The sequence below is a fragment of the Mytilus edulis genome, chromosome 1 (assembly GCF_963676685.1).
Source record: "Mytilus edulis chromosome 1, xbMytEdul2.2, whole genome shotgun sequence".
In the NCBI taxonomy this organism is placed as follows: domain Eukaryota; kingdom Metazoa; phylum Mollusca; class Bivalvia; order Mytilida; family Mytilidae; genus Mytilus; species Mytilus edulis.
The window spans coordinates 74700232-74713893 of NC_092344.1; the positions used below are offsets into that span (position 1 = coordinate 74700232).

The 13662-nt window shown below is 32.1% G+C and overlaps 1 protein-coding gene across 1 annotated transcript in view; it reads left to right on the forward strand.

The window, feature by feature from the left end:
• The window catches only part of LOC139489999 (uncharacterized), a 33614-nt gene that overhangs the window by 6526 nt on the left and 13426 nt on the right, over positions 1-13662 (forward strand). The window contains exons 2-5 of the mRNA XM_071276854.1: positions 1206-1276; positions 6564-7031; positions 8198-8288; positions 9155-13365. Of these exons, the coding sequence (XP_071132955.1) occupies positions 1222-1276; positions 6564-7031; positions 8198-8288; positions 9155-13365 (4825 nt within the window). The 5' untranslated portion in view covers positions 1206-1221. The remainder of the gene's footprint in view (positions 1-1205; positions 1277-6563; positions 7032-8197; positions 8289-9154; positions 13366-13662) is intronic.

The following is a 13662-nucleotide window of genomic DNA, read 5'->3' on the forward strand; positions in this document are numbered from 1 at the left end:
TTGACGAATTGAGGGAATAAATGAATATTTTAATCTAAAATTTATGTTCTACACGAATATATCGTTACCTATCAATTATTTAATAGAAAGGTTCATTAACTGATAATTTTTAGCCTGTCTATAAATTCATGTACAACTGAAAAATTATTGAAGTATATTTAATCTAATGTTCGGTGTTCCCTCTGACAAGTTGAGCTTTAATTTGATTGTTCTAGTGGGGGTCTTTATGGATTTGATGCTCCGGAGCTTGAAATGCATCCAGTGTCCTATCTTTTTGATCTATTGCGTTTATATGGTGGGATTTCCCCCCAGAAATCGTTACTTTGCACGGATGTTGGTATCAAACGTTTTTTTCTCAAACTTTTTGTTGATGTTGTATCTATGACTCAATTACAAGAGATCTACTGACTAGTTATAAAAAAAAACGGGTTTCAACAACAAACAAGTGTTTATACCAAAGATCATATACCCGTACCATAAGAGGAACTGTCATAATAAAACAATACAGAAACAATTAGATATCGGGTTTACAGGCAAATACGAACTTAAAAATGTACCATATAATGCCAGATTGTACTGGCAGCTACTGAATGCAAGCTTTTAATAACACTTATAATTATAATTCTAACACTATAATATCAACTGCTGTAATTCCGAGTACATATATTAGTCTGTAGCTTTGATAACAGTGCAGCATTTCACGATGCTGGCTGGTAATGTCGCCTGTCGAATAAGTCCGTTTTTGGAAATTTTTGTGTAAAAATTCTGAATAATAACGAACGAAATTACTAGACTCGACTGTACCAGCTCAGCTACGCAGGTTAAAGGTATTGTAAGAAGTCCGAAGTTAGAAGCACATGTGAGGGAAGGGATGGGATATGTTAAAAAAAAATTGCTCTTGTCCCAAAATTGTATAATTATTTGAAGTCATTTCTAATTTGTCAGTCAATAGTAGGAATTGTTCACTTAATTCAGGGCAATGCGATTGCTAACAGGTTGACAATTTTATTCAATCGGTGTCTTTTCTGTCTTGAAAGAGTATTTATTACACTGGTCCTTTTCCATTGTTGTTGAGTTCCGTAACGGTTGTACATCTTATTTACTTCGATGTATAATTTCCTGCTTCTCGAACTAGTATACTATATCTCATTCTTTAACGTTTCAATAAAAAAAATAGTAACTTTAATAACCTTTCTTTCTTTTAGGTGACCAAACTAGATAATGACCAGGTGGCGGTATGTGGTCAGTACAGCCTTTGCATTTCTTTTTCTCACAGGTTAGTAAATAAATAAAGCATTTTTTTCATGTCATTTAATTACTGATTACATTTTATAAAACATTTACAATATTTGTGGGTTTAACCCCAGTCAGAGTAAAAGATGATGATTACGGAAACCTAAAGGGCCTTAAATGCCGACCGGCATGAAGAGGATAGGTGAGGTGAGATGAAACCCCAGCCACACGTGTGCAATCAAATTTGATGTCGAGTCCCATCCGTAGAAGATCATAAGTATTTGTTTATATCATGGTTGATAATGATACAATGTAGATAGATTTATAAATAATATCGAACATAATGCTATCTGAGAGAATACCTTGATTAAGGGACCTTCACTATAATGCAAAACTCGGTGCTTTGCTATTGTGACAATTGGCATTTTATTCGCGCCACAAACCATTATTCATTTCGCTAGACTTGTGATGTCAATTGTTAACATCGGTTGTGCAATATGTATGTTGTTGAATAATAATAATAATAATAATAATAAAAAAAAAAACACTTTATAACACGTAAATTTTTTAGAAAAAAATCAAAGAGTTACAGGAAGTTAAATGTGCAAATGAACTAGTAATATCCAAATGCCATTTATTTAATTATTTTTGATCATCTATTATAATATTGTTTTTTCCCTTTATTTTATTGATGCTGCTATTTGCCGATCGCAATGATTTGTATAGTAGATCCTTTCCAATCAATTATTTTCGTTTGTTGTTTTCCTATTCAAAAGTAATATTATTCCGAAATTAAAAATCCTAGAATATGTAATTCATCAGGTGTTGTCATATAATATGCATATTGTCATAAATAACATTATTGTTGTGGTAAAAACGAAGTATAGGTGTTTTGCCATATTTTATTGGTTACCGTAGTTTATTACAATGACAATTATGCAAATAAAAACAGCGTAAGTTATAATTGGTATAATGACGATGATAGGCAATATAAAGCCTCGAACAAAGCACATGCCATCCATTTACAAATAAAATGTACATGTCATGTTTGCCATGTTATAGTTTCATAGGTGATTTCTAAGTGGGTGGACAGTTTCCTTGTCTATAATGTAGAAATAATTTGTTTTCACTCAAAATCTTAAAAACTCAATGCTATAAATGACACATATCTATCTAGCTTACATTTAAAATTACTACTTGTGGGATATCCCGTTCAAAATAAAATCAAATTGACGCATATTTTCATATATAAATTAAAAGTATTTTGAGGTTTTATAATTGTGATATATTACAGAGCAAAAGAGAGCCAACCTAAGAAGGAATGTTGTCCTTCCGCATTTCTATAAGTTGTATACACTCGGCGGGATTTGGGTGGGTGGGGGAGATGTGTAGAGTTGTACATGTATCAAATAGTTAGCTGCATATTTTTTAAGACAGTATGTTGCCCAATTGTGGTTATTTTTGTCGTTGGTTGACTGTCTCAATGACGTTTACCCTACATTTTCCTTTATTCCAATTCAATAGTAATTTTTGAATTGGTGTTCTTATTTTTGTACAAAACATAAGAATGCATAATATGTATATAGAGTGAAAGAAAGTATGATTTAAATATTTGGAAATTAAATTAAATTAAATACTAATAGATATTGTTTAAGTTATTGAAGGCAATCATTGTCCGATACTTAACGGTTGTTCATTATCCGAAATGAAGATATTTTAACAGTATTTTGTCTAAATATAAGGCAATGACTTAACAGTTATATTTATTGTACACGTACATGTACTGTGCTACATGTATATTCATTTCCGTTCATTACTCATCGATATGAACATAGAAGAGTTCTCAAAACTGGTTTATGACGGTTCCATATCAGGAACCTTGTCATTTGTGAACTTTGTAGTAATGTCTTCATTTTTACTGTGCTTTTTATACTTTGATATGAATGACTTAATTTGTCGTTAGATTCATTCAGTTGCTAATATTACGTCTAGACGATTTTTCTACCTTTAAATAAGATATCAACATGCGTCTGTCGTTGAACACTGTAGTTTTTTTGTATTGACTAGAATGTTACTATCTAAAACATTTAAAAAAAAATAGACAACGTCTGCTCTTCGGTCGGGTTGTTGTCTCTCTGACAATATGATATTCCCCATTTCCATTCTCAATTTAATAATGAATATCTATATAAAAACTACTGTTAAAGAAAGATAGACTCACACGCTAAATTTTGATATCCAAACATTTGAAAACATAACTTTTCAAAACTGAATATGTGTCTTTCAATTTTTGTATGAAATTTATGGAAAATAATTTATCAAGTCAGTATGACGAACCTAGTATACAATATACGAATTGAAAGATATTGTTGCGTGGATTTTTTTTGAAATGTATGTGAAAAATTTTGTGACATAAGGTTCAGTCTACTGGTGAATACAGTTTTAATGAATTGCTATGGAAAAGGCCTGGGAAGTTTTAAGGTATAAGACGCTCTTTATGAGTTCTACAGAATAGATAAAAGTGGACAAAAACATATTTTAATAAAAATACAGAAAAATTGGCCCAAAAATACAAAGAGCGAAGAGAAGGCCCAAATATTAAGAATGGAAAATAATGGGATGCTAAATTATAAAGAATGGGCTTGAAATATAAATAATACAGAAAAATGACAAAACAAAGGAAACAGAATTGATAGACCCCACTAAAACCGACACCCCATATAAACACTGAAAAGTAAGATTAACATAATGTGTAGCAACCACCCTTTTTAGAACAGCTTGTTGATTAAATTCTATTTTGACAATAGTTAATTATAAAGCATGTGCTTTACTTAATTCTGGTCCTGTTCCCAAAAGAGTAGTGTGTCTGGCGCTTACTATACTCATACTATAAAAACCAATGGCAGAGGCTTTTACAATCGCATGGAACAAGTGCTTTTGTCGATACATTTATGACATCATCGCTAAATATTTCCTCAGATAGAATTTTCTAATACTACAAAAGTCGATTTTACCATGCTTTTTTAAAAGTAAATTAAAAAGTATGGGTCACAGTGTTGGTTTAGCCTCAAAATTGCCGAATTTTACATAGCTGATTAATGAAAAACACGTTTATAATGATAAGAAAGAAATATATGAGATAGAATTTTGAAATACTAGTAATATATGGGATAGCTTTTTGAAATGATATATGAGAAAAGAGTTTTTATAATATGCTTTAGAAATATGAAGAAAAATGTGACACCTTACTTGCTCTCTAACTACATGTAAAAATAAATAGAATTTTCACTAAACCCTCATTTGGTTAAGTTGGAAAATGAAATCATACAAAATCAAATATTTGGTATTTAAACAGTCCTTATATGACAATAAATAACTTTTTTCTTTATTTCACTAAACAGTCTTAACTTCCAGGTTAGGAGAGGGTTGGGATCCCGCAAACATGTTTAACCCCGCCACATTCTGTATGTATGTGCCTGTCCCAAGTCAGGAGCCTACAATTCAGTGGTTGTCCTTTGTTGCTGTGTTACATATTTGTTTTTTTTGTTTAGTTTTTTCTACATTGATAAGGCAGTTTGTTTTCTCGTTTGAATTGTATTTCATTTGTGATTCCGGTGTCTTTTATAGCTGACTAAGCGGTATGGGCTTTGCTAATTGTTGAAGCCAATACGATGACCTAAAGCTGTTAATTTCTGTGTCATTTGGTCTCTTGTGGACAGTTTTCGTATTGGCAATTATACCTCATCTTTTTTTTTTTATATTTTTGATCATAAATGAACATTCTGTCTCAAAATGCAGATTTAAGCAAAGAACTAGATAGATTATGTACTGCTAATTTACAATCCAAAATGGCGGTATACAGTTAAACTACCTTAATTATAAAGCGCAGTTAATGGACAAACGATCAGAATGAATTTAACAAAATGTTTTCAACATATATTTAAAATTATGATAAAGCGTAGAAATCTATTTAAGTGTTTGATATGTGACAAATTGTAAAGGTTGATCTGATATAAATACAGATAGGGGTCTAAAATTAGTTTTATGTGACACTATAAGGATGTCCAATGCATTCCTATCATTACGTTACATATTGATGAACAGATAAAACGTGGTAAAACCATAAAACAAATTATCCACATGAATAAAGATTGCCTTGTAGATATGCTTTACACCTTCAATACGTATCCCGTTAAGCATGAATGAATGAATGGATTTATTGTTTTCTGTGTTCAAAAATTTATTGAGCATAATTACCGTTTCAATAAAAGAATAAATACAATTTAACATAAAAAATTAAAAAAGATGTGGTATACATCATGTAGTTCCCATTGCGACAGCCCTCCGCAAGAGACCAAATGACACAGAAATTAACCACTATATATATGTCACCGTATGACCTTCAACAATGAGTAAAACCAATACCGCACAGTCAGCTATAAAACATGCTAAATGACAAGTATAAACAGATTTTTTTTTCTAATTGCGAAGTGCGTTAAATTCTTTTCTTATATATATAGCCGATAATAACTAAAATATACTTAATATATTAGCGGTAAGTATATAAAACATAAATAGGGAATGAGGTATAATGACCATGAGGACAAAAAATGTGAATAATTACAAGCCATCGTTCGGCCTTCAAAAATGAGCTAATTCCATATTATATATACTAGGTCCCCGTATCACAAAATATAAAAAAAAAAATGTAAGCGCATGTAATTATACAGAAAGTAAGCACGTAATTTAAAAAAAAATCTGTATTTCTTTTTGGGAGAGGGGTTACAGAAATCATTTTAATCAAAAGCTAAATTTTACAAAAATATTAACAATTTTGAATTTTCTACAAAATATATATATTCTCAGTAGCAACAAGTCTGAAGGAATATCCTTTTATGGATTAACTTAAAATGTGGAAAGTTGTTTAAAATATTATGATATAGACTTATAAATATTCCGTTTTTAGTACGTTTTGATTTTTGTTAAATATTCTTACCCATTGAAAGATACCCATACATGCGAAAATGACCAAGGCTCTTTACTTGAAGAATATCTAACATGTGATGAGTAACATTTCATAATATCTAGAACTGTAATTGTATAATATCCAACATTTTTGATAAAGTTAAACATGACACGAAAGAAAGAAAATTTCCCTAAAAATATTTGATTATAAATTGTCATTAGTAAGTTATCTGTATAAATAAAAGAAAACAATATAACAAAATACGACATGAAAAATGAATCATGATATTTTTACAGGATATATTTTAAAAGAAAAAAACAAAAAGATAAAAAAAAAAATAATGGAAATATTATTTTATTTTCAGATATCATAAGATTATCATATTGCCAGTTTCCGAATGGACCAAGACCATTTGACCCCATTAAAAACTTTCGAAATATACCGGATATTCCAAGATTTCGTGGAAATGCAAGGATTGGAAACTTTCAGAGAACAAATTTAAATGTTGTGCAACAAAACAATCTTCGATTCCAACAGCAACAACTTGAACAGAGACTTTTAGACAGACGAGAGGCCGAAGCATCTGAATCTGACCGCGGTTATATAGGTGGAAACAATGTTCAGTCTCAGTTTCCAAATACTGGATTTTGCCGTGATGGTTGGACAGAAGCATCATTAGATGGTGTTTCTATATGTATTCGTGTAAATACAGAGCCATCAAAATGGGATGATGCTCAAGAAAAATGTAGACAGGATTATTCATTTTTGTTAAAACTAGAAGTCCCAATCAAAGTACAATCAAAATCCATCGAAGATCACCTCCTTTCACTCGGTAAGTTTAACATATAAGCCGCATAGCTATTAGAGATTTTAAACAATATAGTTATCAAAAGTACCAGGATTATAATTTAGTACGCCAGACGCGCGTTTCGTCTACATAAGACTCATCAGTGACGCTCAAATCGAAATATTGATAAAGCCATACATGTACAAAGTTGAAGAGCATTGAGGATCCAAAATTCCAAAAAGTTGTGCCAAATACGGCTAAGGTAATCTATGCCTGGAAGTAAGAAAATCCTTACTTTTTCGAAAAATTCAGAGTTTTGTAAACAGGAAATTTATAAAAATGACCGCATTATTGATATTCATGTCAACACCGAAATATTGACTACTGGGCTGGTGATACCCTCGGGGACGAAACTTCCACCAGCAGTGGCATCGACCCAGTGGTTTAAATAGTTATCAAAGTACCTGATCATTTTCCTTATACAAACAGAGAATATACAGTGAACGGAAAACTTCATATCTTACATTTTTAAATATATGGGTCTCGGCCATCACTGGAGAGACATTAATTATCTAAATTCATGTCTGATGCAGTACATTTGGTACCGTTTATATTATCATGTATCCCAGATTTATCTATATGATTAAAAATTCCTTACATAAAATAGCGTTTTAATGCAACATTACCCAATTTAAAACTTTCGAACTATATGAAGTGTTCCATATATCCCAGATTCTTTTAATGATACAAAATTCTTGACCTTAAACGTTGTTGTGATGAAAAAATAACACCATCATACGTTTAGTATGTATGTCAGGATATGGTTTAGAGAATAGAGAATAATAACCAAAACACAAAACTGCATAGAGAAAAGTTAGAAGGAAACAAATCAATAAAGTTTAATGGGATTCAAAGGTATAAAGAATAACTTTGTAAAATAAGAAAGTTAAGCAATACAATACTAATTACAGAATTGAACGATGTACAGTATAAAAAAACCCATCTTTATGGTGGTAAATGGGAATAGTTCATCGATTCCATGAAAATTTTACGAAAACATTTCAATAGTTTAACCATTTCATGAGAATTTTACAGAATTAACGTTATTTTTAAAGAGAAAGAATTCTAATGCCTTAAAAGTTAGATCTTATTGTATGACCGTAAATGGAGTAATCATGCAGTCGTTCTAGTAGTTTTTACCTTTATTGCAGGTATAAAAAATGTGTGGACTGGTTTACATTCGGAACATACTCATTTAGTTTGGGATGGCATCAGTCCCAGTTTAGTGAAGAGTGAGTCAAGGTATGGCTTCAAGAAACATTTTATTATTCATTGAAATCACCTATAAACACATTTTATAATTTAACACGTCAATCTCAAAATAATCAGTTCAGGAATTTAATAAAATTTTACAACAAAACTGCATTTAAAAATTCTAGTTTATACAGCAATGCAACACATTCCAGCTGAAATAATCAACATTAATTTGCATATTACACATCGATATTATTATATCATGTATATGTGTTCCTCTTTTAGAAACCATTATTGAGAATTTTGGTATAAACAAAACAAAAAAAAACCCAAAACCTACAATAATACAATTTTAAAGTCTTGGATGTGAGCCAATGCTTCGTGTTCTAGGCCGTACATTGACTTATAATGGTTTGTTTTTGCAAATTGACTTGTATGGATTGTTGCATCATTGGCCCTCATACCACAACTTCTTATGTCTATCTAAGAGCTTACCAGTTGTATGTTATCCGATAATTATGACTGAGACAATCCCTATACTCATTTAAGGACCAACACCAAGTAGGGCTTCAACTCGCTTAGTGCTTTTAATTGTTCTATGTTAAAACATCAGGTAGCGAATGTTGCCCCGTATTATGACTTTCAAATCTTTTGTCCAAAGCGATTAATATAAACTAGATATATACATGTATATAAAAATCAGTGCTGAGAGCTCTTACAATCTGTGTCATGTGCTTATGATACATGGAACGAGACAGCAGTAACTTTGTTTTAAGTAATCTTTAGTCTTTTTGCTTTAACACAATATTCATTAGACTTTTGATATTTTCAATTCGCCGTACGCCTTGAAAAATACACCCCTTATTTTTATAAACAAACAAAAATAAAATATCCATTCTTATGTTTTTTAAAAGGTTTGAGAAATCTCCATGGAAATTCGATGAAAACTTAGTACACAATGGAAATCAACTTTGTGGAGAAATTGACATCCAAAATAACTCCCATATAGTAGAAACTAAACGTAAAAAGCGTTCTATTGGAGAGAAGCGAGAAAAGCGAGCCCCAGAAGAGAAAAAGAATCGCAACCGGTTTCCTAGTTTTTATCCATCTCAAACACCAACACCAAGTTCTAATGAGAATATTAATAACAATTTTCAAAAAGATTTTGTAGATAGACTACGAAAGATAAACAATGCACGTAGAATTATCAATTTTGCCAAAAACAGAAATCAAGGATTTTCAAACCCTCACAACAATCCGATATTTAATCAAGGACAAGTGGAAAATAAGAGATATGGAAACTCACAAAGAATTAGAATCAACCAGAAGTTCAAGGGGCCTTCAGTATCATCAAACAATTTCAGACCAGTCAATAACCAAAGATATTTAAACTTGTTGAAAATGTTACGCAGCGGTTCAACTCCAATACAGCAAGATAACACCAATAAGAATTCAGACAAAATAAACGTGATGAATCAAGACAAAAATCTTAACGAAAACACACCAACAACCATTAAACCACCAGAAGAAAAGGATCAAACTGGGAATTTAAATATGGAAAGCCCTCAAAAGATAGGGGATCTATTTAACAAACCTAAAGCTGTCGACGATGATGATTCAAAACTTAAATTTGATAAACTCAAAGAAAAAATAATGACTACTTCTGAAAATTTGCAATTTGTCTCAAATCTTAATTCTGAGATCAGACCAACCATGGAGACTATTTTTGATAACATTAAGAAAAGTGCTGATACAGATAATACAAATCCTCTTACTGGATTGAAAGAAGCCAACACTGGAACAGAAAAGAAGAAAACATCTATTAGTGATGTATTCGAAAAAATATTAAGTGAAGACAAACCCAAAATAGACATTGAAAACGATAATAAGAATAACATCGGTTTAATAGATTTTGGCTTTGGTATGCCTTTAGCTATATCGAAACAAGATCCATCTAGAAGAATAAATATAAACCAATTACAGAATCTAGCATTATCAGTTATACCTACGACCCAATTACCAGACAACGAAGCAAGTATTACTAAAGGAATAGATGAGGATGAACAGAAAATTAAAGACTCTAAATTGAAACCTGACGAAACGAATTTTAACCCGGTATTGAATCCACCATTGACCATCGTTAAACCCAACATACCGTCGAATCAAATTATTGGTAATAAAGAAATACAGGACACACGTATATTAATAGATACATTAGAAACACATATAGGTAAAGATGAAAGTGATCTTGCATCTAGAGCTGAGCAGAACCAAATTGGGGTTGATGTAACAAACAGTCCGCCTGTTGAGCAAGGAAAGCAAGAGGAGGTTAAACAAAGCATTCCGAATATGGGAATTAAAATCTCATCAAAGGAAAATATAGAAGACGAAATTTGGCCACCACCAAACGAAAATCTAGGCATGATTCAAAAGAACCAAAAACAAGACAGTAAAGTAAATGCTAAGACAGATGAGCATTTAACATCAGACATAAATATTGAAAAGGCACTTTCAGAAATAGACAAAGTTCTTGGACAGGATGATAGTCATAATCTGGCTGTCACACTACATCCGATTCTGAAGAAAATCAACACTAAGGATGTTATAACCGATAGTAAAAGTGATAATACTGATGAAAACATACCTGAGGCTGGATCTATTAAGGAACAGTTGCAAAAGAATGGAGCTGCAAAAGGAAAGACAGATGATGCCAAATCTAGTCATATCAAAGGAAAGGACGAGGACGTTAACGATATGCTTCTTAACATTTTAGACGGAATTGACAGTAATAATGATGCGAATTTAAACGATGGAACTCCCATTGAACGACTGAGGAAAAATATAGATAGACAATTTATGCAGGCCGATAACCCGCAACATAATACCAAATCAATAGAGAGTGCTACTGAAGCTAGTATAACACCCGATACTGTTGTATCAAAAGATAGTTTTATCACTGAAACAGACGAAAAGGCTTTTTCTAATGAAGGTTTGATAATACAGCCAAAAGATGACCAAGGAGAAAATGAACAAGGAACAAACATGAACAAAAATCTCTATGGCAAGATAATCGACGAAAAATTTGGTGGAAATGTTGGAAACATCCTAAAAATACTTAATAAAATGAGTGAAACAAAACCAACTGAAGTACCAGATCATAATGTTTTTGGTAGTAGCGTTGTTCAAAACATGATGACCAACGACAGAGAGGCTGCAAGTATAGCATACTCAACGACGCCATCAAAACCTAAGAAAATTAATGACGTTCAAATGATACTGCCAACAGCAGAATCAAAAGCAGATGAAAGCAGTAAAAGTTCTCAAGATGTAAAAACCACACCAGAAGGTATTGTTATCATTGATAACAAACCAAATGAAGACATAAGCACATCGGACACCAGTGTGTCTGTAGATGACAGCGATGCTCCTGTAAATGAGATACTTATACCGATTGATGATATGATAAGTTCAGAAGGTGATACAACTGTCATATTAAACATTCCAGATGACATGCTGGTTGAGTCTTCAAATCCAGATTTGAAAGACAAAACAAAAGTTTTAATTGCTGGTGATTCTGATGATAAGAATGTTGATGTAGACGATAAATCACTGAATTTGGAAGAGATATCAATCAAACCTGTTGAAATAAGTCTGCAATCTTCTGGGTCTGTAGATTCAATACCAGTGAATGATGAGAAGAAGTCAGAACTAGGGACAAGTAGAACATTATCAGATGACGATATTGGTGGCACTAATAAAAATGTACAATCAGTAGACGGTATCACGGTTACTAAAACAGATGATATAACTAATGAAAAAGGTGAAAACATTTTCACAGAAGAGGCATCACAATCGGAGGATAGTAATGAAGACGATACCATTAAACAAACCCCATCTGACAGTGATGATTTTCTCGTAGAGATTGATGAAGTGCATCCAGCTAATAGCAGCAAACTTGCATTAGAAGAGGGTGATTCAACTCCCTTGGAACACATTGGTGATGTTGACAACAAGGAAAACGGAGATATAATAGAGAAAACTCAAGATATAATCGAGAATATTCAAGACTCTTTTGAAGCAATTAAAATTTCGAACGATGGAGAAATCAAAGAATCGTCAGAAGGTAGAGAAGCAATAACAATTGAACCCGAACTTTATGAAGACGGTATTGAAAAAATTGTGGATATGACAGACAATATGAAAGAAAGAATTAACGATATAGCAGACGAAACCCACGAAACTTTCGAGAGTGACTCAGAAAATGACATATATAACACAGAGGAAGAGAGGCTTTCTGAAGAAATTGCATCAAATGAAAACGTACCTTCTGAAGAACATTTGTCTGATGAGGGTGACTTAAATGAAACCGAAGATATTTCTGGCGAATATTTGTCTGATGAGAGTGACTCAAATGAAACAGATTATTTTTCTGACGGATATTTTTCAGATGAACGTGACTCAAATGAAACTAATGATATTTCTGGCGAATATTTTTCTGATGAGAGTGACTCAAATGAAACAGAATATTTTTCTGACTTAAATGAAACAAATGATATTGAGATTTTTAATGGCGAACACGATATGGAGGATATCTTACAGGACACATCAGATGACATAAGTGAAATCAGTGACACTCAAAATGACAAGTTTGACGATCAGTTCAATGATACAGATGAAATTCCAGGTGACGATTTAGACGTAGATGTAGACGAAAAACATAATGTAGCAAAGGAAATTATCAGCGAGAGCGATGAGCTATCACAGGAAGTTGGTAGTGAAACAGATGAAAACATTTCAGATGATATACTTAATCATTTCTCCAATTCTACATCCATAGAAGTCGATGAAAGTATTGAAAATATTACCGATAGCTATGATTATAGTGATGAAATACTTGTTAGCGAGGCTGCAGCACAGGATGACGCAATACATCAGCGAGAATTTCGTGATCTTGACCCGGAAGAAGATGTAGAGGAGTTCGTCCCTCCAGAAGATATAGTAGAACATATACCAAAACGATCTGAAAACATAGAAGATACAAAAAATCTGATTATGCGTCTTGGAAGTTGTGAAAAGCCAAAACCATCCGTGTGTTTCACACAGCCAATTACAGTGGATACAACAGGTACTTAAAGTTTAAAAGTATTAAAACCCATTATCATTTGTTGTTGTTGATAATTTTTAGTTTATGTTGATGATTTACTAGTTTTTAAGAATAATTGATTACATTGCAATTCTGAATCTTTACATTTGCGTATAAATTTGTTTTATATTTGAACTAAAAAAACAGCACAATATCTGATAGATCGAGCATGAATGGTTCCGGTTTGTACACAGGAACAGATAACACTTCTCATAACATTCATTCACCGAGAACATCAAAAGAAGTAGAAAGTTAGAACAACATTAAACTCACTATACG